Genomic DNA, 27,357 nt, shown 5'->3' with positions numbered 1-27,357 from the left:
GGATAGCAATATGTGTGTCTTGAATTTTGAGTGATTAAGATGAAAAGAAGCTGGCTTTTTGTTAATTGGATCATCTTTGATAGTGTGCTTAATGCCTAAGACTGCAATGTCAGAAAACTATTTCTACAGGTAACAGCCAGAGAAGTGTCTCCTCCAGGGCTTCTGTGCGTGCAAAAACTTGTCTGTGGACGCTTATTTGGGTTTTGTGTATACCCAGAGCTGCATTTGTTAATCAAGTTTATTTTGAAGAGAAGCTTGAGGAAAGGCAAATTCCTGGAATTATAACTCAGCAGCATTTGGGTCATACAACCATCAAACATAGTTTGGAACAAAACCAAAATGTAAACTCTTGTACTGCAAAGTCCTGGTATCTCTAAGATCCTTCCTCATTTTCTAGGGAAGGTATCATGCTGGAGAGTGCTGGAACTCCAGAACGAAGTCTTAGTTCTTCTATGGTCAAATTAACCATATTTTGAAATCTAAATATTCAGCCCTTAAAATAACTTTTGTGCAGTCTCCTTCCTGTACAAATAATGAAAACTGTAAGGTTTTCACCTTACAGCAGAGTCAAGGAGTACAGCTTCGCCAGTATAGACACAGCCAGCTGTAGTGACAAGGACACTGTTAATGGAAAAGCAGCCCAGTGTACGTGCCATACTGCTCTGCCCTTTTTCTGGCTTAAAAGAAGTCTCAGACAGAAATCTTTTCTGTAGTTGGCAAAGTGTGTAGCCACTGTACACCTTGTATGTGTTGACTGTTGGTTAGCAGTGAAGCACTTCAAAACTAGTTATTTTTAAACGTATCAGAGCTGTAACTTGTCAAAGCAAAAGAATTCTATCCATTTTATCCATATTTTCCAAGGACCGTTAAAGTTTTTGCATTGCATCCTACGTGGAACCTATTTCAGCATTAGGAAATGCAGTTCTGTTCACTGTACAACTGAAGTCTCCTGTTACGTTGCTGGAAGAGACATCACCAGGTGTTCTTAGGCGAAACACAGCAATTTCTCTAGAGAATCAGGTAGAAAATGACGAAGTAGATGATTGTTTTTACCACTGTTAAGTAAAAAGAAAATTACGCATACGTTACTATGCATATTCGTGTTTTTGAGTTATTATATCAATGCCAGGTATACGGGATATAACTTGCAGTATCTGTTGCGAGGGGAGCTGTCTAAATAATTTCCAAGGTATTTCTGAGACATTGTTATTGACTTCCTTTTGATCCATCTTGAAAGTATTAGCCCAAAAGAATTGGAAGATAGTCCTGTTTGAAAGGTTAAAAGAAAGTTGCGTAATTTGTCCTGAATCCTACCCATAGTGGTTTTGTAGCCATTAATAATTTCTTTATTAACAGATATAACTCGGTCTTGAAAATGTCATAGAACAGAAGGTGAATTTTAAGTGGTTTCTAATGCAGTGAATAATCAAGAAGATGCTTCTTGTAATCACTCCTTAAAACAAGAAGCTCAACTCAGGGAAACAAAACATTTTTCTGAGAAGACACAGGTGTTTAAGCCTCCGTGCTCTTCTTGATGATCAAAATCAAGAATGTAAGATTAATTGATTACTCTCATGTGGTTTCGACTCTTCCCTCTCTTCTAACACTTGCTCTGAGATCACATGTGTGCTTTGCTCCCAAAATGTTTATAGAAGAAGATGACTACATCCCTGGTAACCCTTTTCGTAGGATAAATCACGAGTGCATGCCCGTGCTGTGTGCTCTGGTGCAGGGGAGGTGCTTGTTGCCCTGGACCGAATAGTTTCCAACAGTGGAAAGCCTTTTTTTATGAGAGCTGGTTTGGGGCTGGGGGGGGTGGGGGATTTTGCCTTACGCCTCCCAGCTTCTCCTGAAACAAAAAACCAACCTTTGTTCACACCAGGCTCCAGATTCAGCTCACTGTTGTGTTTTCTGGGTGTGGTGGCAAAATTTCCCAAATTATCTGTGTCTCTGGTGTTGAGTATGGACCTGTAAGTGGCACAGAGCCAAGCTAGCAACTCGAAGTGCAGCTTTAATGTAGGTTAGGTGATACATTGCTTAACAGAGGTCAAAGCCTCTCCAGTTTTCTATTTTTGTGACAGTTCTGGCTAATCTTCCCTTAAAATATAGGCCCTCCAAATTTTCAGCTGAAATTGTGATGGAGATGGACATTCTGAGGTCCTAGCTGAACTGTCATCAGTCCAGTATATCAATCAGTGTTACAACAGCGTGGTTTTATTTATAGGTTTATCTTGTCAGTAGAAAGTCAGTGCTTTGAAGGCTTTTGCAAACAGATTCCACCTCCTGGAAGGTGAAATTACTGCTTTGCCTGCTGTAATTTTGTTTTCAGTCCACTATTCAGTCTTCAGTAAGCAACTTTTTCTTTAGAAAACCAGTTGTTAATTCTTTTATTTAGTATTTGTAAAGATTACTGTAAAAGGAGATTGTTTCTGCGGAGATACCAGGCGGTATCCAATACTGGGAGTTCAGGCAAGGTCAGAATTTTAATTGGAAAGTGATGAAATGTTCTCGAAAGTGCAAAGTCTGGGACTTTTTATGTCAGTTGCTGACTTGCATGATAACAAATGTAGGTGAACATCAGTCTTATCTGTTGTGCATCTGTTCTAGGTTTCCTTTCGATACCACGGTGCTGACTGCAGGACATTTTCAGCCCCACAAAGGGAACAATAATGATCTTATGAGGCTGAGGAGAAATGCTGTAGTGTAAATGAAGTTTGACATCGTCAAACTTAGTAAAACTCTTGGCAAGTGTTTCTGGCAAGATTTTGATTTTGCTGGTGTTCAAGGGGAAGGTGGAGTAGCTTTGCTGGATCCTGCACTTTGGGCTGCTAATAGTACAAAATTGCCTTTGTAGTTAAACAGTTCAAACCTCTGCAGTTTTGATGTTTTGTTTTAAAAGTTTTTCAAATATTTATGCCATGGTATAATAAGTCCACTTAGAAACAGTCACTTAAATATTTGGAAAAGCTTTCAATGCCATTACGGAATTACAAGAGGATGCGAGTATGTCTGTATGCTGGGTGATTTTGAGTAGAAGCTCTTCACGGCAACTTCAGGTGTTGAGTTGTTGTCCTGGTGCACAGTTTTGGTGGGCGCATCCACCCCTCCACCGTGAGCCGGTGGGCGTTCAGGTGCTCTTTGCTCCCTTCTGGGATGTGGCACTCTCCGAATTCTCTGCCTTTGTGGTAGCTCTTAAATACTGGTCTCCCCCTTTTTTGCTTTAGCCTCTGAGACTGAGGTTGGAAAGGGTTGGTTTTGTTCTTGGTGCTTCATCCCATGGATCTCAGAGGTGTGTTAAAAGGGGAGAAGGTGGGATGGTGTTGCTGCAGCAACATAGGATGGGAACAGCCATCGCTCCGGGCACGGGCAGCTCTGCGGTGGCTTTCCCAGGAGATGCCTGGCCATATTGGATACATGAAGCAGGTACTAATGGCACTGTTTGAATTCTCCGTCTGCTTCCAAAACTCACAAAGCTTTCTTGGTAAAACGTTCTCTGTTCCCACTGGATCTCTGCAGAAGGAGCGTATAAACTGACTGACGATACTGTTCCCAGGCACAAAAGATAATTGTAAGTATTGTTATTGTTGGATGGTAGTCATGTTTCTGGCTTGGTGTGTGTTTGTTGTTTTTTTTTAATCGAGAAAATTTTAATTTCTGTGCTCTCCATTTATTGGTTATTTTGGTCAGAGCTTCAGTTTGAGCAGTATACACAGAACAATTTCTTTTTGTGTGTATAAATATATGTGTGTATATGTATGTGTGTATATGTTTGCATGTATAAATATTTAGTTATTGATAGGTCTTGGATTTGAAAAATGACTTGTTGTATTTCTAAACTCTGGTGGGTTTTAAGGCACAGACTGAAGAGCTTGACTATGGGTGGGAAAGAAAGATTGTTTGGAAACCTTGAGAGTTCGTTGATGGATCAGAGATGCCAAACAGCAAAAGGTGTGCAGCTTGGGAGTTATGGCCCCTGTAAGGCCAGTATACAGGTTCCTAATTAAATACAGTATTTAGTCAAAATTGGTATTGAATGTTAACTTGAAACAATAATTTTTTTTGACTTCTCATTGGCGTGACAATATTATCGAACTGAAAGCCAAGGAACGGCTTAGTGCTCTTGTCAGGAAGATGTCAAAAATAGGATTGGGTTTTGTGGTGAAGGTTCATAAAACGCTTTGAAACCTATTGAGCTGTCAGAAGAGACATCCTGTTACTGTGAGCACGTGTCGTTTTCAGGGTCAGTTAAAAGATGATGGCCTTTGTATGAGGATTAAAAGATGATGATTTTTGGAGCTCTGTAAATCAGGGATATGCGAGGCACTAGGAGTTGGGATTTGCTTGCCCTAGTCCTGGTAATGCAAGGACTGATGAGGATGAATAAGATGTTGGGGGGTATAATTCGAGAGGGCAGTTATCTCTTCTTTTTTTTTTTTTTTTTTTTTTTTTTATTTTGGGGGGTATAAGTAGAGGGGGGGGTTTTTTTTTTTTTTTTTTTTTTTTTTTTTTTTGTAATTAATATGTGAAACCCTTAGTGTGATAATTAAGGCTCAGGGTAGAAGGGAGAACATTTTTCAAATTACTAACCTGAAAAGATGAGAGCTTACAAACTGAGCATGGACAATGCAGTATAAAATGTGGAGCTTGCTCTTACTGTCTCGTGTCTGTGAGATTTCAGCAGCGCTAATAGCCATTTGATGAAAATATAAACTTGGCGTTTTTGTGCTTTTGCCAAATTACTATGGAAATGTTGACAAAACAGCTGGGGAAGTCATTCATCACATTTTTCTGACGTCACTCATGAGATTCTTTTCTTTTTAAATTTAACTGCATGGCTTTTTGCTTTATATATAATTCTTTTCTCTTACAGTAATCTGGGTTTGTACGTTAAGGTTTTGAAGACTGGTTTAAAGCTGATAATGAATGGAAAAAATGTGTAACAAAACTGTATAATTTTCAAATTAGGGCTTGCTCAGAACTGCTCTGGAGCTGCTCTTTTTAGTGAGGGCCACTAATGGAAATATAAGACAACATCTTGATACTTTAACTTGGTGGTTCTTAAGAGTTACAAAGATCTGTTCGTTGAGAAAGCAGAAGAGCCCTTTTTCTCCGCTTGCGGTCTGAAGAGCGTTCTAATTAGAAGCCAGCGTTGCTTGACCTGGTGGTGGTAACTCCCAAGAGGACTGAAGGCAAGAAGTAAAGCTTTGTCTTTCAGGGCAGCGAAGGGGCCATTTCGGCTGGCATTGGGAGCCTCTGGAGCGCGAGTGGTAGAGGTGCGGGGGTCCGCCGGGCTCTGCTCGGGCACAAGGAGAGAGCAAACGCCAGCAGAAGGCACCGGGTCTCCGGGTACGCAATGGAGGACCTGGCTGGGCTGCGTGTAGTTGCGCTGTGGATTTTTTTTATTTATTTGTTTTCCTTGGGTAGTGAGTATTAAGTTGCATTGTAAAGGCTGCTGCTTTTTTTTTTTCTCAGTAGGATTTTGGTTTGCACTTCAAATCCAATTTCAAAGTGAAACGCGAGCTACGAGGCTTCCTCATGATAGAGACGAAATCTGCAGGGATTTTTGCCTGAGGTTGAAATATAAGTGAGATGAAGAAAACCCCTCTGAATGTTGAACCCCGTCAAATATTTTGATGTTAGTGATAGCAATTGTGGAGGAAGAGGGGCCGTGTAAGAAAGGGAAGCAGTTACAGTGATCTGAGCCCCATCTCGCCTACATGTTGTGTAGGGAGTGTGTTGGAGGAGAAGCCCCAAGAGTAGGAGCCCCTGGAGCAACTTTTTAAGGGGGTCTGGCAGGCAGCACTGGAATGCAGCGGTATACAACACGACTTGCTGAAAACTATGGTAGATACCTGACACGACCCTGAAAAGTATAGAAAGCATCGTCTTTTAAGTAGTCTCAATTGCTGTTTAAAAATCAGGTCCATTTGTTCAAACTCTGAGCTTGAAATCTTGCTAATTTGTATTTATATATGTCAAGCTGCGAAGCCCATTCTTTGTTCTTGGCTTTCTTTCAAAATTCATGCCGAAATGAAGAAAAGACCCCTGTGTGATAAAGTATTTAAAATTAATAAAATTCACTTTGAGCAGCGGCACGCAAATGGGGTCATTTCTCTGCTTGCTGGAAACATGGGGATTCGTGTTACCTCCTGCCATTTGCATTTCCCACATCCTGAATCTTTAAGATGAGAGCAGTTGGCGTAATCTATACAGATGCCCTGGCGTGCTTCGACAGAAGCAACATAACTTCAAAAGCCTGGATGTGCTCAGCCTGCACTTCTCCCTGGCCTCAAATTTAATGTAGGACCATTCATTGGGCTTTAAAAGATCTTCTGATGAGTAAGTTTTGGCAGCAAGGATGTAAATCCAGGCTCTCTCAGCAACTCCCCTATCTCTACATCAGGCTGCAGACCTCAGTGCCACCCGATATGGTCAAACAGGAGTGGCTTTAGCCATCGATCCCCACTAGCCACTCCGGAACAGCATGATGACATTTCCTTTGAGTACCTGTTTGCAGCACGGCTGTAGTTAGCGTATGGTCTATACTCATTTAATTTTCCTAATTTGTTGCAGATCGGGGTATCTTTGTCATGCAACATGGTTGTCTTGAGTAGCTTGATGTGCTGGGAATGCAAGATTCGTGTTACATGCTGGGCTGAATGCAGGATATAATGGGGTTCTCAGGCGTGTACGAGGGTGGTAGGTAAAATCCCGATGGCTTAAAAAAAAAAAAAGAAAAAAAAATTAAAATTTCGAAGGGAGCTGCTGGGGGTGGGGAGGGTGAGCAGACCTGGCGTGGGGCTTTCCCTGCCCCTGCCCTGTGCCTCAGGGGTACGGGCTTTGTAGGAACAGCGTGAGCTGGCACCGGAGCAGCTGGATACGAGGGCAAAAATAAAAGGAGCCAGTCCATTGCCAGCTTTTAAAGCCAGAAGGGCAGAGGATTGCCATGTGCACCGAGCAAAAAGTATTGGGCCCTGCCCTTTCCTGGATACTGGACGTGCTGCAGCCATGGCTCTCCTGGGACAGAAATAGCACTGTGGGAGTCGCTCCATCAGTCTCTGTCCTTTTCCCCAAATCGCACCCCCTTTTTTTCCCATCACTTCTCAGGACTTCACCACCATCTCCCATGCTGTCTCCTGCTGCTTGTGGCATTCCCCCCCCCCGCCAGCCCCCCCTTGCAGGTAATGCCCGACTCCCATGGCAGAGGAAATTGTAGTGCTGGTCCTGGCCTGGGAAAGCCCAGCCCAAATCCCCCAAGTTATAAACTTAATAGGAGGTTTTGAGCCGGAGCAAGGAGACATGATGCACGTCTGAGCGCGGTGACATTGGCGAGGGCAGAGCTGTGCAGTCGGAACCGGTGGAGGGTGTGAGATGGGGAAGAGGATGAGGTGGGATGGGGCAGCAGGTTTCTGCAGGGGGTGTGGATTGAGAGCTGACAATGTCTTTCCTTTCTCATCAGCTCAGCGCTCCAGGCACAACTTTGGCTAAATATTTCCTAGCGTTTTGCAGGAGGGATGTCTCGGACAGACATCAGTTTGCTGCACCAGAGGAAAGGCTCAATCTCTTCGTGCTCTGTAGCACTGAGGAATGTGCAATTGCTTCAGAAGAAAAATGATTGCCAATAATTGATGAAAGAGACTGATTTGTGTGAAACGACTCAAAACGTCCTTCATCCTGTGCTTTAGCTGATAAAGTTCAGTGTTGAAATAAACTCCCTTTACCGTTTACAAAAGCTGTGCCCCTAGAAGCGATGGTGCAGATGGGGCAGCTGCTCCGGCATTCCCTGGATAGTTTGAGTGATTTCAGGCCCTTTCAGCTTTTGAGACTACTTGCATTTTCTTTTTTTATCAGTAGATTTTAAAATGGCTGCTTTTTCTCATAAGCATCACATCAAATAGCAAGAGAGAGATTTTTAAAGGCTGTCACTGTCAAACTCAGACAGTGACATTTTCCAAAGAGGACTTGATGCAAATTTTAGTTTCTGTCAAGTCTGACAAACCGAGAGAGCACAGGCTGAAAGTGGGTTTTATAACTCCTTCTGGTAAGCGTCGCAGTACTAGTGTTTCCTGGCATTTAGAAACAAGTTTAAGAACAATTAATCAGAAGAACTTGCTCAACATAGCCTCCAGTAATGGTGAGGGAGTATTTTCTTGGCTGAGCCTGTTGCCTACAAATTCAGAAGCGGGGTGTGTGTGTGCACATGCGGTTTTAGAAAATACCCTGGGCTTGGTATCTTATAATGAGCATCCTTCGCTCCCAACAGAAATTAAAAGAAACTGTGATGATTTGTCAGCTTTCTGAAAACAACTTCCAAGTTTGGTCGCCCAAATTAGACCACTTCTTCTATGTTTTAGTAGAGTTGCTTCATCTCCTGATGTTTTCTCTGTGCTATAATAGATATGGAACTTTTAAGAGAAGAAATGAAACCAGTAAATCTCCAGGAAGTTTTCAGCCCAGGCCTATAGATAGGCCATTTCCATTAAATAAGTTCTCGGATCCCACAGGCTCCTCTAAAGTATGAGATTTCCCAGCAACTGTTGGACTTGAGTCTCAGAACCACCCTGGTATCTTCTGCTAAGGTAAATATTAATACTGGAGCTGCTCTAACAGTGGAAAAGTTTATCAGTACAAAACTCTTATCAACAGATTACAAAGATCATAGTGCTATCGACTTCAGATAAATGTATTTAAATGGCGATTCTTTTTCTTTCTCTTTGTGTTGCTCCTTCAGTCGCAGCTCAGCTCTCCCTGGCAGCAGCGGATGCCGTTGAGTCATCAGAAACTCCAGTGCCCTCCGTAGGTGCAGGGTAAATTCCAAGCCCTTGTAATAAAAGGCGGGGGGGAAAAGTCAAGCAAAGCTTTTTTTTTTTTTTTGCACTCTTGATTTGTTGTCTGTCGGCATCGGGAGCAGCTTAGACTAACATCAGACTCAGTTGAGTTTTCTCTAGAAGCAGCAATATAGTGTCCTGCTCTGAGCTTCAGAAAATACACCACCTCTTAACTTTAAAGTCTTAAAGTATTCAAAAGACACTTTGCTGGTCATCATTCAAGAAAGATTTGAATGGAGTAAGTTTCCTGCAAGCCGTCCTTGCACAACCAGCTGGTTGGAGCTTAGCTCGGAGCCGCCTTGTGTCATTAGATAAAGCCAGACATCCCTCACCAGTTGCATCTTCTGATGCTGGTTACAGGAAGGGCTGTGTGGTGTTCGCGGCCTTGGGGAAGTCTTCATTTGGACTGAGCAAACCGGTGTGCCTACTTTTTGTTTCTTAATACAGGGGAAAATCCTGATTATATGGTTTTGATTTTTTTTTTTTTTTTTTTAATTAGGTGTGTAAGAAAATAGCATGCAAGCAGTAGGGTTGCCATGCGGGAACCACGAAGGCTCCGCTTCCTCTTGCGCGGGAAGTGACATGGTAAATGTAAATGTAAATCAGTGGTTTGACATCCTCAGGATGTTTACCCTGGTTTGTTCGGCATGTTTCTGTTAATTACTATCTTGCCATTAATAACTGCTGATTCCTGGTAGGATTTCAGTTCAATTCCTGGATGTACACGGAAGTTACTTAAATGTAACACAAAATAATAATGCTAGCCCGTGAAGGGCTGCTTTTTTGCGAAGTGCTCCGTGACTTACCCATCCCACCTCACCTGGAATATCCTCTGCCTTCGTGTTTTTATTCCTGGGTGTTATCTCCGTTTTCCAGGAGCACACACGGACGCATTGGTGTAGCTGGCGACTCCCCCAAAGCACCCACCTAGTCCAAGGATTGTACTCGCGGTTCGCCTTAGACGTATAAAATCAATGAATTAGCGAATAAACACGAGTTGGCAGTGACTCTTGCGATAACGCTGCCCTTCACGATAGGCAATATTGCCCTCTACTGGTTAATTACAGGTTAAAAGAGCCATGTTTTTCCCTTACAGCAGCACTTTGCTATGAGAAATTATTTTCCAGCCCTTGTCGCTTGGAGCAGAAGACAGGTTTTGGTCCTACTGCAGCTTTTTAGGATGCTACAGCTTGTGTTTGATTAATTTTTTCCCAGAAGTTGCTTTTCATTTGGGAGAACCTAGTGTACCAGAAAACCAAACTTTAACTATTGTTTTTAAATGTTACTAGTAATGCTGAATCTCTCATTTTCAGAATTAGAACCTTAGAACTGTAACTTCTCCAAACTGGTTTTGCAAATGAAATAACTGCAAGGTTTTTAATTATGATTTGCATTAGTAGAATAAGACCTTTTGCCTAGCACTGTAGTTTGGATGCTGATTCCAGCAGCCCCGGCTAATTGTCCCTTTCCCTGCCCCAGCTGCACGATGGGCTGGATCCAGGCACTGAGCTGAGTTAAAAATAAGCTCACAAAAAGAGTGTTATTTTTAACCTTGGTCGGTCCCCTGTTTGGGTTCACGGCGCGGCTGCCCAGGCTCTCACGTGGGTCTGCTGGCTTGGAGGCGCGGGAGACGGCAAGAAGGAGCTGTGGGGAGAACCGAGGGCTGTTTAAAGCCAGAGCACCCTGAAAGTTGCTTCTCAAGTGGATATTCCAGCTCTGAACTCAGCTGTGAACCCCGCCTCCCCCTCCATACAGCTAGTCTTCCTAAAAGCCTTTTCCAGGACGAACATCACCGCTGACAAAGTTCCAGCAACATTTAAGCGCTTTTTGGTGGTGATGCCCTGTGTGGCTAACCTTTCCCAGAATAAATTTTTTTCAAGTCTCATATTTGCACTTGGTACAGCTGGTTATATTCAGAGTCTGGCTTGAATGTTTCTAATTTGTTTAAATATGTAGAACAAGAAAGAAATAGTTGATGCAAATGGCACTTTAGTTTTGCTTTGCAAGGTGTATTAAAGATAGATGGTCAAAGGTTTGGAGGCTCATACTGTGCACGGCATTGTAGATAATTCAATATTTGAATCAGAGCCAACGTGATGTTAACGACATTTAACTAATCTATGGTGTGATCCTGCTGTCCTGCAGCTTGGAAAGGGGAAAAATTTTGGAGCATTTTTTAGGGTCTATTGATTGAACTAAAACTTGTCTTTACTTCAGGGCGGGATGGAAAACTGAATGACTGTTGGGTGATCAAGATGGATTTAAACCTTTCAATATTTAAAGGGGGCTTATAAGAAAGGTGGGTACAGAGCCTGTTGCAATGGTACAAGGGGTAATAGTTTTAAACTAAAAGAGGGTAGATTCTGACTAGATATAATGAAGAAATTTTTTATGATGAGGGTGGTGAAACACTGGAACAGGTTGCCCAGAGAGGTGGTAGATGCCCCATCCCTGGAAACGTTCAAGGTCAGGCTGGATGGGGCTCTGAGCGACCTGATCTAGCTGAAGATGTCCCTGCTCATTGCAAGGGGGTTGACTAGATGACCCTTAAAGGTCCCTTCCAACCCAAACCATTCTATGATTCTATGATTTCGCTGCAAAATGTGCTGCCTGCATAGTGGTGGGGAGCAGCTCTGCGTCCTCCCAGGGCTCTACCGTGGGGTGAAGGACGGATGGGAGCATGCATGGGCAGCCCAGAATTAGGAAGCATTGATTAATCTTGTGGAGGAAAACTAGGTAACTTTGTAGTCTAATCAAAGTTAATCAAGTATTTGACTTCAGTCGCCACTGCATTTTGTTTTGTGGCATGCAGTCAGCCCCTCTGGTGTTCGATGCTTTCACAGCATACCCCAAACAGCGGAATAATGCTGACAGAAGCTTAAGAAGGAGTTTTCTTGCAGTATAACACAGATCAGCTCAACTTAGCAAAAAACACTAATTACAAATCCTTGATGACAGAAGGTTAGGGAGCTTACGAGGAAAGGTTTAACACAAACTTCCAAAGGGATGCTGGTTCCCCGAGTTCAATACTGAGGAGTTGTGCTCTAGGTTTTGGCATAGATTGCGACCTCTTTTGAGGCAAACCGCCCCTTCACCATTTATATCTCAGCGGTTGGATGGTCTCTTAAGCGTTTCATACCGATTCTTGCCCTTGCACTTCAGCCACAGCTGCGTGGCACAGAGAAACCCCACGCAGGAGCAGCCCAGTCCTGCATCTCGGACGGGTGCTGGCAGAGCAGGCAGCGTGCTGGGAGCATCAAGCCCAGCCAGGGCTCTCCTGGGTTCACTGGGCTGGTGCAGCACCTTCAGCCGATGAGATGGTGCAATGCAAGGTCCAGCTTTGGGGGTTAGTTTTGGATCATTTTTGAAGGAAAGAGAAATATGCATTACAGGAATTGTCTGTTTGTGGTTTTGTGGGTTTTTTTTGTTGATGTGTCATCTTTCATGGAGCAATTGATCTATGAGCCTTGCTGGAGGAGGGGACAGTCCTTGCTCTGGACCACTTGTGGAAGAGCTGCAGTTGGAGAACACCCCAGAAAAAGCCTTGGAGAGGCGTATCGTGACTTTTCAGAGACAAAAAGTGGCACAGGTGTAAGGATTTGTCCCAAAACTCACTGGCAGGCAGGCACTATCATTTTTGAGAGTCAGAGCCATGCTCATACCGTCAGAAGCTGAAGGCTGAAACCTGCTCTGGAGAGCAGCTCTCATGGGATTTGATAAAGCAGGACAAGGTCTCCTGCCTCTTCTCTAGATTGCAGTTAATTTAATTGGAAAATTTGGAGTATGGCATGTCTTTTGAGTTTTTACATTTTATTTTAAGTTGGACTCAAGCAGTGAGTGCTTGCTGGAAGATCTTTCTGTGACTTCATTAGGTGCTCAGTGTGGTGGGGCTGGTGGCACGGGTGGGCTCCCAGCGCACGGGAGCTCTGCGGAGCGTTCCCTGCAAGCAGCAGATCGAGGAGGTGTCAGGGTGCAAGAGAGCCAGCACACAGCGATGCTGCGGGTACGTCACCAGGGAGGAGCAGGATTAATTTGAATTCTTCCAGTGTTAAACTGTTCCGTTCACACTGGCTGAATTAGACTAAAGGTGTCGAGATTGATCTCTAGCTTAGTTAGGAGTAATTTAGTAGGGTGTATGTGGAGCATCTAGTTTAATACTTACCTGCGTGTCTGATCGGGGTGTCTCTGTGATGCACACACACACACACACAGAGCATTGAGAATGGCACTAGCATATTTCTCATTCCTGCATCTGCTTGTCAATACAAATTTTAAACGTGCATCAAGCAAGACTTTGCATATCAAAAAGAAAACCATGCAGTTTGTGTTTCCATGCGAGGGGAGGGATCTCCTATTTCTGGTGCACTACAATTTGTTAGGAACTGAACTCTCCCGACTGGCTTTTGTATGTGCAAATAGGTTTCTTACGCCTTTTCTTGACTCCTGGCATTTTATAGGTTTCATCTTCGTAGACCTGGTATCATCAGACTGATACGTGCTTCAGTACTGTTTGTATAGCGTGTAAAATCCTGTAGCCTCTTATGGGAAATGCCGGCAATTCTGCATCTGGTGTTTTCTGAGCTTTTCCTTGCCCATGGCCTTTCGTAGCTGAAATGCTGTGCCCCATGTGAGGGGAAAAAAGCCGTCCTGCCAGCCCTGGTCTACTGCAAGGAGAACCGCACACCCGGAGTTTTACACTGGTACAATGCAGGCAGGAGGAGTCTAAATGCAGAAACCCTTGGTGTTATCATCACCTGTGGTTTTTTGTCTTGTTTTGCTTGCACCTTTGGAAGTGCAGGAGACCCCAGGGTGAAAAAGCATGAGTGTTACATCGGGCAGGGGGGGCGGAATGAGCATTTAATCACCCGGGAAAAAGGATTCTCTGCATAATATCCATGCACAGCAGGTGCTCAGACACATGGTGGGGCAATGTGAGGCACATCTTGGAGTCCTCTTCTCCTGCAAAGCCTCGGGTGCCGCATTGCACTGTAAAATGACTTTTTAAATACACCTTGCCTCCTTTTCCTCATGCCCTCAGAAGCGTCTCCCCATGTCCGATTACAAGGTAAAGACAATGCAACCTGTTTTGTTTGAAAGTGTCGATGGTTTGGTGGATACAACAAAGTGGGTATTACTGCTCTTGTTCTTTACTGCATACGTGGTGCTTTTTCCATCTTCAAAGCGTTTTCCAGCCATGAACTAAGAGCACACGCATTAGCTGAGAGCACACACCCCTCCCAAGTAGCTGATGTCGGGCACATCCCAGGAAAAACTTCCAGAATGTGACACACCACTTTTGATGCAAATAAAATGACGCCATATTTCATCAGCTCTATTAAAAGTACTTAAGTAATTGAATTAATGAAACTTCTAAAACCATTTAAGAGACAAATGTGGTATACACCTTTCTTATCTTTTTTTTTTTGTTTGTTTGTTTGTTTTATATTTTCCCTGTTTATTGTCTTTGGTTGGCTTTTTTATTTGTTATCTTAACTGTTTGCTTTTGGATGTGCAGTTTTGCTGTTTTTTTTTTTCTGTTATGGTAGCTAATTTCTCTACTTTGCAGCATTGGTACTGTTACAGTTTCTACACCAAAGGAAAGTGTCATCTGCAAAACAGCATGAGTATGACTGTACCTCGTTTTTCATATTAATTTTTGCAAACATTGAGGTTTTATTTCCATTGTGTTCATTCGCCTTTGCTGTGCCTGCCTGCCTTGCCCCCTGGACTGTGCTTATCTCTTACACCCTCAATCCAATTTCCCATCTTCATGTGATCCTTCACACTTCTCTACCATCCTTCCAGCTGTGGATGTCCAACATCCAGTCCCTCTGAACCCACGTTGGCTTTGTTTTTCCCCCACGATCCCTGTAGCCAGCTTGGGTATTTCTCCCTCCTTTCCCCATAGCTTTTCCTTGAGCAGGGCCAGCTGTTCCTAGGCAGACAGTCCAGGTGAGGTGGGATGAGATGACATGTTCTGCACAGGACAGAAATATTGTCCAGGGCCATGTGCTTGGCTCACTCACCTTGCCTTTGGGGTAGAAGGAAACCGTGGCCCCTGAGTTGTAGTGTCTGACTTTTTTGGGTAGCTTCCATGTGGCGAGAGGCCATTGATGGAGCTTTCTGCTCCAGACACTCCCCGATCAGCAGACAGACAGGACTATCTGTGAGCTAACCACAGCAAAGGCCGTAGTTTTGTGACACCCAATTTCCAGCCCAGTTTTTGGGTTTTTTGTTTTTGTTTTTTTCAGGCTAAACTTAAGCATTTTGGGTGCAGCTCACTTTTCTTGCCCTCTTTGCTTTTTCAGGTGAGGCAGATGAAGAAGCGTTTGCCGAGGAGTGCAGACGGAGAGGACAACATGCCCTGCCTTCCCAGCCGACCAACCCTCGCCTGCTGAAGTCTCACAAGCCTGCCAGTTCCCCCAAATATGCCTATCATTATAATAGCGACGAGGTGGAAGAACAAGATAGAAGCCGGGTTACAAGCAGCTTGGAGACCCCTTTTTATTTATCAGGTGTGCACAAGCATGTTGATGAGAAATGCACAGAAAAGGATCCATCAGATAGTCAAAAGCCAAAACCAAAAAGCAAAGCAAGAGGTTGTTGCTGTGTGACTTAATGTTAGCTCCCTGGTAGATGATAAAAGGTAGCTTGTGTTCCTTCGTCCTGCATTAGCTCTGCTCTTCAATTTAGTCTAGATTCACAAACTCCCTGGGATATTCAAGGATCCAGGGCAAATATTGTTATGCTGCTGAAGCGCTTATGCTCTTTGTTCTTAAAAGTGAGGACCTTTTAGAGATTAACTAATCACAATACTTTGCACATTCATTTACTTAAATTGTGCTTGGCTTCCTTGTCGAAGGAGAAGTTCAGCAACTTGATATTATTTCTGGAAGCTGCAATTTTAGGCACCTAAATCCTAATAGAGAAGGCTGAGACTGTTCAGGCAAGCATGGAACCATGGCAATTGTCCCAGTTATTTTTGGAAGTAATTAGTCCTTTGATATATTTCTCATCTGTAATGTTTCGGCAATATAGTCCAGAGGCTATCTTGGACAACAAAGTCCTCATAACTACTTGATTTAATTTGAACCTGTGGTCAAAGATCATCCAGGACTGCCAGGACAGGTTTTTCTGAAACGTGAAGATGCCTTTCTACTTGGATGCCTAAACCAAGGGCTGTTCTTAGTAGTGCTGAATTAGGTGAAATGCTGGGAAGAGACTTCTCATACGAGACTTTTCAGGGTAAACACAGCACATGAAAAACATGCACTGTACCCCAAAACATGCACTCACATGCTCCAAATGCTGTACCAACTTCTGCTGCATTTATGAGCCTTTAAATCTAACACTGTCTTCTGTACAGAAGACTTGAAGATATCATGTGGGATGACAGCTTGAAAAATTAGAAACACTCAGATAAATGTGTTCCTGATCAGTTGCTGGAAGTTTTGTCTCTTTAGGGATGACTAAATTGAATCTTATCTTTTTTCTTTTTTTTTTTTTTCTTTCCCCTTTTTTTTTAAAAAAAGAGTAGTTCAAAATTTCTCTACAGAATCCTGAATATAACCTCTGGGCTGATGTCCTGAAAGCTCTCATGCAAGGGTTACAGGTTTTGTCTCCTGTGTCTGTAGCTGGCAAAACAAAACCTTGGCTCTGCATTTGGAGACTTGAGGTTCTCTGCAAACATAATGATACTTTGTAATGGTTTCCAAAGAGCATCTGAGTTTGACATGCATCTTGCAATTTTTGGATCAATTTTTAAGATTGCTTAGGACTTTTTCCTGTGAATCTATTTAAGCTCCAAGACGCACAAGTTTGCAATTAAAATGAATTTCCAGAAGTGTTTATGCAATCACAAAATCCTCTCTTCTACCAGTAGGTTGTGAGTTGCCATAAAAGATTCAGGGTGAAAATTTGATTGCAGATTTAAATATTTTGCCTACTGTTCCTCTGATGGACAGGGCTGCTGAAGGACTGGTGGAGTCAGTCATAAAAACCTACGTGAGTGTCTTAATCCCTCCCTGGGAAGTTTGTGCACGAGCCCTGGCCAATAACGCCGTTCTCCTTCATGGGTGTTCCCCTCTGCTGACTGCCTTGCCCAGCAAGCAGGCTTCACCAGCGCAGCTCTGTAATTATATAGACCACTTACTTGCTCCCGCTTGGCTTCTCATTGATCACTGCAACAGCTGCCCTGCTTACACGGGCCAGCGTTGGGAAGGAGTAACATCTTTTTCTGCCTTGGTCCAAAGCCCACTTGATTCAGTGGAAAATAAATAAAGTTCAGTGACCTGAAGCCGAGCGCCGTTCCACCTGGAATCAGATGGTTTTGCCACCGCTGGTGTGTGGCCCTTGGCAGCAAGACTGCGCAGCAGTTTTAGACGTTGTCCCAGTTAGAGCACCTCAAGCAAATCCTCAGTCGTTAATGATTCGCCCGCAGTGAAATGGTTTTCTTTTCCCAGCTCTGAGAGTGGGAATGTTTGCGTTTTAATCTGTAAGTCTGTAGCAAATTTAAATGAAAGAAAAGGGGATAGGTTTCTTCTTGACTGTGGTGGGAGTCCCTCTGGAAGTGGCCATCTCTAGCAGCCAAGGAGAAAGGCTGGCCAACTCATTTAGACTGGCAACTGATATCCAGATGTGAGATGAATCCTCTCCTTAGTCAGGATTTCTAGTTGTTACAGTGGGTATTTAATAAAAAAAATTAGAGTTTAATTTGATTCTCCATCTAACATTGACACTTTGCATTTTAGTAGAAATTGCCCTGGGTTTCCTACTGTTCCTGATTTCGTAATGGCCTTTCAGAATAGAACTTCACCTCTTGTGCTCTGAAGTCACTGCATATCTCAAACAGTTCTCTAGCTCCAAACAAGTAATTTTTTAGTAAGAATTCAGATACTGCAAGTAATGGGCTCCCTGATCGTATGATGTATGGCTGAGCTGTGTCAAAGTGGTATTAATGCCAGCAGAGACCTGGGGGGTGCAGCCATTAACGGTAGAAGTAGTGGTAACTACCTCTAAAATCTACTTCTCTGGATTTGAGAGTTTTGACCTTTATCTAGCAAGTGTGGTTGAAATGTTTAATTGTTAAAATACTGAAAAATACACGATATGAAAGATCATTGTTTGGAAGATAATATTGCAAGGTTTGCTCTTCCTTTTGAATGAAATAGCTTGCATTAACCTGAAATTTACAACATTAATAATTCATTTTTGCTGCATTTTCATCCGCTGGCATCCCTGAATAGGATTAAAAGAACTATCTTAACTAATCTTGATTCTTTCCTGGCATGGATTCCTCTGCTGGAAAGTTGAGCTATTTGTACTTTGTTTCATCTTTAATGCAGTCTCCGTTCTTTTTACTGACATATAGTTTCTTGAATTTCACTTTACTAACTAGAAAAATCGATATTCTTGGTTATTCAAACTAATTACTTTATAATTCCCTCACATACTTGTATTTGGGCATGTAATGGAAAGAGAAAGGAAAGCAAAGCCACGGTTTTCTGTGGAAATTTAATACGTGAGGAATGCTGGAGGAGCAGAGATGGGAGAGAGTTCACTCTCCCTTTGCTCCACATCCCCTGGCTGTAACTGCCTGTGAGTGGGACGGGGTAACAGCTGTACTCTTCCGTGGGCAGAGGGTGGGAAGATTGGCTGGTGGATTTGGAGGCTGGCTGGTTGCTCCCTGGCTTAGCCAGAGCTGCCTTCATGCATGGTTTTTTGGCTGCTACTAGAAAAGCATCCCGTTACCCGTTTGCTTCCCATAGAAGGTGGCTGGGTTGCACATGGAAGGGCTTCCAAGGGTGCATAGCCTTGCAAGCTTTTGCTTGCCATGCAGGAGTAAAACCTTGGACTCTATTCAGTAATAGCATTACCTTAATTAATAGCATGCAAGCAGGTTGTATGTGGCTTGGTATGCTCTTGTAGCAATTCTAGGCAGAATTGGTAATGAAAATAGTATGGTGAGCAAGCATGCAGGAAGGCCCCAGTAAGTTGCTAAAGCTTTTCAGTCCCCTAAAACATCAAAGTTGCAATTACATCACTGGGTTGGCCAGTGAAACTGGAGAACTTGCCCCTGGGATTTAACAGTGCGGATAATTAAATAGTGGAGTGGCATACCTAGACAGGGTGGGATGTTTTGTCACCTCAGGTCTTTACGTAAAGGTAGGTTCTCTCTCTGTGGCATGGGCAGGAGCTGTGGATGCAGTGGGAGAATTAGTAGGTCAAATTGTGGTGCGTGTTGGGCAGTTGCTTGGGCTGAAAGGAGGGAATGTGAAAGTGTAGTGTAAAGCTGTAATTGTAAATTGAGTCACACACATGAAATTATACTGAAGCTGTGATCTGGGGTGAATTTTTATAATGGTATATGCAATGTGGTCATTCTAAAATAACAGATGGTAGCTGCAACTCAGAAGTAAGCTAGCTACCTTTGAAATAGCAATTTATTGTTTTGACTAGATTTCTAAGAGCAGAAAATTAGAAAGCGCACTACAGAACCCAACTTGCACACGCCCCCCTGCCCTGTTAAAGTTCTGTATGCGTGTTCGAGCCGTGACTGCTTTCATGGTTTGAAGGAGGGCAAAAGAATGGCCGGAATCTTAGCAAAAAGTTAGTAGATCTTGAAAACCATTTTCTCTGGGACTTGAGCAGAAAGCATGAATCCCTCCCACTCCCAGCCTCTGTGCTTCAGAGCTTGAAAGTTGGAAGGAGGCTCCTCCAAAGTCTTCACCTTTGCAGATCTATAAAAATCAGGCCATGGCCTTTATTACTGACTGATATGGATCAAGAAGCAGCAATGCTGCATGTTAATCATCAGTCATGACTGAACACCTCGTTTCCTTCTGCTGACTCCTGCACTCTCCTTTGCTGGCAGAAAGAAGGTGGAGCAGACCCGTGGCTGCTCTCTGCATCCTGGTAGGGCAGGCAGATGTCAGGCAGGGCAGGAAGAAGTAGGATACCACAAATGGGTTGGGTAGGAGAGTTTTCCCCAGAACATTTGTCCCTTTGGATCGATCACTCGATTTGCACACCTCCCTTGCAGTTGCCGCCCAAGAATGTGATGAGTTTCATAGTCAGTGACTGAAGAAACCCGTAACTTTGGGAGGTGCCGATGGCAGAGAAGTAGAAAGCCAGAAGGAAAGTCAATCTGGGACACAACAGAGAGGCTTCCCATTTGTTTTGGTCCTTGCTGAGTGGCTAAGAGAGTTGCTACTAAGCATTGTTGGAAGTTGATTTCAGCCTTCAGCAGCTTTATGAGAGCTGGAATAGCTTCTGTGCTCTTTATGGTTCTCCTGGAAGTAGAAGACAAGGGGATGAAATGGAAAGGGTGGGTCAGCAGATGCTGTTTGTTTTAGACAAGAATTACCCAGGTTGTAAACCAGGTGTAATTCCAAATGGTGTGGATTCTTGCTTCATCCATCTTGGCTCCTGGCAGCTGACAAAAGCAAGAACGTACCAAGTTAGGGTGGTATCTATCTGCATTTGAGTGAATCTGTTTTCCAGATGTCAAAGCTTGGGGAAGCTCTCAGCAACCTGTTCTCCCTCCACCCTATAATGCGTTTCTACAGTTTAGATGGCTAACAATTGCTTCCACGGGTGGAAATTTGAAAAGCCCTTCTCCAAGGCCAGAACTGTTTGGCTGAAGCCAGTTCAGCCAGGCACTAACTATGGGAAGTTTCTATGATTGCTTCGTGATGCTGGTGACTCACCAGGACACAGGTTGACTGCAAATTAATCAAATAGTAATGGAGTTGCTGCTTTCTAATTCAGATTTTGTTCTCTCATGACTTTGGGGCTAGTCTTGTAACCAAGGCAGCTAAATATGATTTTAATTAGTGCTGGTTGAAGTATTCAGATAAAATAAACACCAAAGGGTTACATCTTTAGTGTGCAATTTTTATTTTTGTGAGGAGCTGCCTCAGTTCTTTGGATCAGGTTTTTGGCTGTTATCACCCAAAGTAGCATCACTGGAGCTAACAGACTGGCAAAATTTGACCTATACTTTCTTCTTAGGTGGGGGTAGGAAAGGAAATGGTCAAGAATGAAATTATTTATCACAGCAGGCTCGAAACAGAAAAGACCTGGCGGTTTTCTCTTGAGGAATACTCTGTATTTGTGCCTTATCTCCTACTTTGGCCAATCTGTTTCTGTGTGTCAATGATAACACTTGAAAGATTTCCACTTTTCACCCTTATCATTCCAGAGGCTGGTCGGAGACCATGTTGTCAAATGCCTAAATATCTTCATACCACATTATTTTAACATTTCAGTTGTTTCATTTATAAGACAATGAATTATGTGGCAATCTATTCAAGTCATAATTTACATTGACTCACAGTATTTTAAAGGAAGAGTTGCTAGAATTGCTTTCAAAATCTCAAACATTGGAAGAAAATGGACTGTTGCAAAAAAAAAAAAGGTATTATGATATAAAATAGCAGTATCAAATGCAATCATGCCTGGATGTGGAAGCCTTTTAGAAATACTGACAGTGTTTTGAGAATGAAAAATGAGAAAATGATGACACTAATAACCTGTTAGGATTTAATGATCCTTTCCCAAATATCTGCGTTAATGTTTCATAGTTATTACATAAACTAGTTCTGATCAGCTGATATGATGCTGTTTTTCCCTCCAGTAAAGGGAAGAATCCTTTGAATAACACCCCTCGGATGACTGATTCTCAAGAGTCAGCACGTCTCTTCCGCCTCCATTGGCCTCTGCAGGAAAGCAAAGATGTTTGAGCCCTTCTCAGATGTGTGCGTTACAGCAGTAAATTAAATGCCAAGGGATCCTATTTTTGACAGTGTATAGGTGACCGAGGGGCTGACATTGATGTAAACTTCATGGATGGAGTTCTTAATTAGGAGACGTTCATGCAGTGTCCCCGGGGACAGGACTGTAAGCTCAGGAGGGTGGCAGGGTGTGGGGAAAACACGGCGTCATCTGCAATTCTGCAAAGCACTGCCAGTTTTTCTCTTCCTTAAACAATAAAACTGGTTTCCACTCTAACTTTGCACAGGCTAATCACTCATGGCTGAATTTCTAAATAAATATCCTGCTTCTTGACTCAGATGATTGCAAAAGATGAAGTCATGCTGTTGATACAGCGTAGGAGCTAGAATGATAACCTAGGAACAGTTTCCCTTTTGCTACAAAGGAGTGCATTTCCTCTAACGCACAAGCTTTTGATAATGTCTCAAGTGATTTTAGCCCAAAGACTATCTCGTGGTTCTCCCCAGGTCTTAAACCGAAGAACTGCAGTTCTGCTGTGGGCACAACTCTAATTGCACTTGGGAGGAACCGTGTTTAGGAGCAAACTTCAGCCACAGCATGGCTTTATACTCCTCTGACCACCCACCACTTCCTTGTCCCATCTTAGTTTTGCTGTTGATGCTAAATTGATGGAGAACCAGGTGCAATGGTGACTTGGCTTCCTCAGGGTCATCTCTGCCTGCCTGCAGACAGAGTGGGGGAAAGAAAGAGATTTCCAGACAGGCAGAGCTGTGCCCTTCCTGGGCCATTCCTCTGACTCCCAGCTGACCTGCAGGGGCTCTTCCACTCCTTGCTGGCCCCATTCACTGGACTGTGCTGATTCCCAGTGGCAGACCACCGCTGAGCTAAAAGATCCCTCCAGATATCTCAAAGCATCACAGAATTGATTATCTGAGGGAAATGCTTGCTAGCTTTGACTTTAGATTTGTAAGTGCACTTGGGTAGATGAGGTGTTGGTTCTGCAGAGTTCACTGTCCATGTAAGTCTGCTAGCAAGTTGCATTTTACTGCGAGTTTGGAGGAAAGGGCATGATGCAGAGCAAGAACTGTTTTTCATGCATCTTTGTGGGGGAAAAAAAGAAATCAGGATGATGACCACATGGCTGGAAGCTTGTGCCTACTGAACCTGTAGCAAATAATTGTTGCTTCCGTGCACCATTGGAGCTGCAGTAGAATATAACCTATGGTGCATAGTTAAGCATGAGCAGGCTGATGACCTGCATATAAAATGCATATTGGTAAACACTGAGCACCTTCTTATTTACTCAGGATTCTTGGCATTCTCTTGTGTTAAAATGGAAATGCAAATATCATGGTAACTCTGACTACTGTGAGCAGGAATTGCAGTACTTAAAAGAGCTCCTGCTGTATAAGTCTTATTTATTGCTTCTGTTTTGAAAATTAATTCTGGGTTTGCATGTGCTATAATTTTGAAGCTTTTCCTGAATGGCTTTGAAGTCTTTTGAAAGGTCTCCAGGTCCTTTCAAACTTCAAAGATTGATAGTGTTTTCTTTTTATCCTATGTAAGGGCTATAGTAGAACTGGGGCTATAGTAGAAATGATAATTAAAAAAACCACATTAGAAAGCCAGACTTTTTCTTTAAGATTCCTTAAACCATTCAGAGAATGTGTGCTTTTGCTAGAGGGAAAAGTCCATGAATGCTGTGAATAGTGTTTTACAAGCCATGTTTCCTCAGGACACAAAGAAGGCAGCAAGAGGAGGAAGCAGAAGCAGAGAGAGGAACAGAAGAAGAAGAAGTCAACCAAAGGGAGTTACTAAAATGGACTTCTCTGCTATGCCAATACCTTTATAATAATGACAACTTAATGTTACATTTGAGCACACCTCTTTTGTGTATACTTTTTGATTGTTCACACTGCTAGCAAGGAAGTGACTCATGTTTAAAACTGTACTAAAATTGCACTATGTTATTCTTTTTAGTTTCACGGGGTGGCTTTCTTGCCAGTCAGGTTAGGGAATTCAAACGAGGCTGATCTTGGTTAGAAGTGTGTTATGTTTGAAGATTGGAAAGCGTTACAGAATTTCTTACCTCTTCCTTCCCTGGGACTAAAATGACTCTAGTCTAGTGTTTGTTTGTCTTGCAGGATATAAAGGGTTGTGCAAATGCCTGTTTGTTTGGTCACTCTGGCATCAACATCAGGCCTGTTGAAAGAAGAGTCCTATTCACTCGTGTCGTTGGGAATGGGATTGGGACATGAGCTCTTAGAGGGTAATTTATGCAAGCTTAATAAGTGACTTTTATGGTTGTTTTTATTTCCCCAAGCTAGGCAGCAAAGGTTTGTCCCTGCTGTTAAAAAGTTCCTTCATTTTAAATTGTATCATGAAGTTATATCCTCTGATTTTAAAAAACTTAGTGTAATGATGGTCTCCTGTAAGCACTCCTACTGATTTGCTTAAGCATAGTTGACTCCCGATGAATCATTTAGTGAAATCATTCCTTATTTTAAAAGTTTATTTTCAGAACCTAGAGACAAATGATCTAAGCACTACTTTAAAACTGTTCTTTGTTTCTGCTGAGTAGGTTTTAGATAACATTTTTTCAGCATCCGGATAAGATTTTATCACATCGTTTCTGCAAAGAACTTACACCTTTATGTATGAAAGCATTTTGCATTGGTTTTATTGCAAGACTAATTTTTTTTTAGCTTGAAAAGATGTCTTCAATTTAAAAGAAATATGTATTTTCCAGCAAGATTACTTCCTTGCTTCCCATACTTGTCTCGTGCATGACACATTGCTTCTTTTAACCTTTTAGTTTGTACAGAGCCCTTCCATTGCCTCAAGCATTTACCTGCATGTTTCTTGTCAGTATGTTGCCTCCTCTTTTTAACCTCCAGGTAGGAGTTAGCAGCTTATGGTTTTGTTTTGTTTCTTTTGTCTTCCTCTTGCCAATATGTTGTTGATGTAACAGACTTAAACCTGGCAATATTGAAAGTCCACAGATCCTGGAGAAACTCACTCATCCTAACATTTAAAAGATATAGGAATGCACATAATGGTGTAAGGAAGAAGCTAAACAGAAAAATCAAGTCTGCATTCTAGCATGGTTTGATATAACAAATTCTGCTGTCTCTGATATCTGAACAGTTTAGCTTCAAATGCTTACATTACCCAATGTAACCCTTTGCAAACGTATAACCATACATGAACTCTATTAGGGTATGTAAATTATAGTTAATATGAAATAAGACTGAGTACTGGTTTTCTGTCACTTGAGTACCAGTTTTCTGTCACTTAAGTACCACTTTTTTTTTTGTTTTGTGCAGTGTTACTAATATTTAAAAATAAAGAAAATTCTCCTTTATACTTTGTCCTCTTGCACTGTACTGTAGACTACAGCTGGCATCACTTGTTCACATTTAGTTTCAATTAAAGTTTAGGCTGTAAGCACAAGGGGGAGAGTCTGCATTCACAAAACACCCACGAGCATACTGAGTTCTTCCTTTTGCTAAATCCATGAGCAAGTTGATACAGTTCCTGTGTGAAATGACTGATACTGGAAAATGAGGGTTCTGGCTGGCTGGGAACATCGCTATAAGGAGCATATATCTCAAACAGAGCTTGCACATTTGCTGTGCAAGGAATATTCATCCTGGATAATACACTTTGAATTGCATCCCATTTAGTATGCTTTCCATACTCGGGGAGAAGTCCCCTCCAGTACATATGCCAATTTTAAGCTATTAGTGCTCCTTATTTGTTGGGAAAATGGTGCATGCTTTGGAAAAGCAGGAGAGGTGGAGGAAGGGAGAGGTGACACCAGCAATAGGACTGGTCTTCCCCCGGCTGTCCCTCTGCTATGAGCAGCCTCACGGCATAGGACAGAGTGGCTCGGGATCAGGAATGTGACTTGAAGAGTTAGAGCAGACCGGGATTTGGTATATAAATATCTTCTTGACTCTGATCCCTGTGTTAGGTTTGAAGGTGGAGGATAGAGCATTAATTAGTTAGGGGACTTGAAGGTAGGCTCTAAATTAGTTAGGAAGCCTGTCTCAGTAAAGGTGTCCTTATCCCACTGGAAAGGTGCTGGTGTGCTTGCAGCTGGGCTCCTACACCCTGCACCTCCCATGGGGAAAAACTCCTGGGAAACACGAGTCCCCAGAGGAGGGAACCACAGGCATAATCTTTCCTGTAACTACCTAGAATCTGCCCAAACTTGCCTAGAAATTAAGAAATGTGGGCCCATGGCCATTGAGCCCAATTCCTTCCTTCCTTAGCATGATTATTTCTGGATTTTAACTGAAGGGTAACTGCTTAACTGAGCACCATGAAGCAGGGTTGTCAGCCTGGGTGTAGCACCGTGCTCACGTGGCTATGCTGCTTGCGGGACAGCCTAGACATGATGCCACGTCTGTATGAGCAGGCAGGTACGTGAGGTCTTGTATCCCAGTGCATCCATCTGCCAAGGGTGAAGGCTGCATGATGATATGGTTACTTAAAAGTATATGTTGGGGCAGGAAAAATGCAGGTGGGTGTGAGACACCACAACTGATAACAGATGAAGCTGGCCTAAGAGTGACTGTTAAATAAATGTATTGTGAAAGTTGGGAAAAGACTCCTGACCATCCTACCACACTTCTGTGGAAGAGCTGAGGACAGAAACAGAGCTAGTTTAAATACAGACCTGACGAGATTTATAAAACGTATTGCAAAATGATTCTTTACAGAGCAGATACCTGGGTTCAGAGACCCAAAATGTATCCCATGAGAAATTTAAATTATTAGGGTAGAGAACAGTTGAGTAACAGCATAATTAAAATGATACACTGAAAAGAAAACAATTTCACTTTAAGATAGGGGGACACAATCACAAACAAACAACATACCAACAGATAAGGGTTCCTGCTCCTCACTTGGAAGCTGCCACTATGAAAATGGTTTAAATTCAGTTGTTTTTCCACACCTTTTAGAGATATGCACAGTCTGCTCTTTGAACTAAGGTTTGGCAAGACTTTGATCTTAAATAAATGATCTCAGAGCGTGTAGGTGTCAAAATGATAAAAATGTTTTTTTCAAGTTTTTGCTTGGTCTCTGCTCAGTGCTCCTGCCCACCTTTGTGGGCAGCTTGCAGACCTGTAAATCCTACTTCTAGAGCTAACACAAAGCTCTGTTTTTCTCTGTCAGCTTGGCTGCCTTTACAGAGGCTTGCTTTTTCCCCAGATTTCAGAACCATCTCATGAGCCTTTGTACATATTTGTTGAAATAACACACTGAAAAGATGCTGCTTTTGAAAAGAAGAGAGATACCCAGAAAATGTGCAACAGTGCAATACAGAAGCACTAAACTGCCTGTTTTACCAATCACATCTGAAATGTGTGACTCGTACCCATTTGTTCTTCGGGAATGTTCCTAGACATGTGCCACCAAACTGGTGCCTATCAAGTGGTGGGATTAGCTTGTTGCCATATTGAAAGTCATTGTTTTATTCTCCCTGTACAGAAATGTATTCATTTCCATTTTTTTCCTTTGTTGTGTGTGCCAGTTGCACAGGACTATTTATTCCTGGGATGCACAGGTTAGTCCTTCCTGCATTTCAGATCTCAGTTATCCTCCTTCATGTGCAGTCCTGCTCCTTTATGTCCAAACTTAGTTCACATTTTAGTGCTCTTTCATGTTACCTTGCCAGGGGAGCACCTTACTCCCCTGTAACTCACATTTGGGGGGGGGGGGAGGGTGTACAATTGCCCATGATAACGTATATTTAATTCTCCGCTTCCCAATAAGCGAGTTGGAA

General features: G+C 42.7%; 1 protein-coding gene across 1 annotated transcript in view; it reads left to right on the top strand.

Annotated features, from left to right (window-relative positions):
- DNAJB6 (DnaJ (Hsp40) homolog, subfamily B, member 6) overlaps nucleotides 1–24,930 on the top strand; it is a 54,228-nt gene extending 29,298 nt beyond the window's left edge. The window contains exons 8-9 of the mRNA XM_009705643.1: nucleotides 15,137–15,343; nucleotides 23,299–24,930. Coding sequence (XP_009703945.1) covers nucleotides 15,137–15,343; nucleotides 23,299–23,381 — 290 coding nt within the window. The 3' untranslated portion in view covers nucleotides 23,382–24,930. The remainder of the gene's footprint in view (nucleotides 1–15,136; nucleotides 15,344–23,298) is intronic.
- The last annotated feature ends 2,427 nt before the right edge of the window (nucleotides 24,931–27,357 follow it).

Source organism: Cariama cristata, unplaced genomic scaffold (genome assembly GCF_000690535.1).
Source record: "Cariama cristata isolate BGI_N322 unplaced genomic scaffold, ASM69053v1 scaffold6170, whole genome shotgun sequence".
Lineage (NCBI taxonomy): Eukaryota > Metazoa > Chordata > Aves > Cariamiformes > Cariamidae > Cariama > Cariama cristata.
Note: the sequence above shows the minus strand (reverse complement) of the source record. Positions and strands in the feature narration are given on the sequence as shown.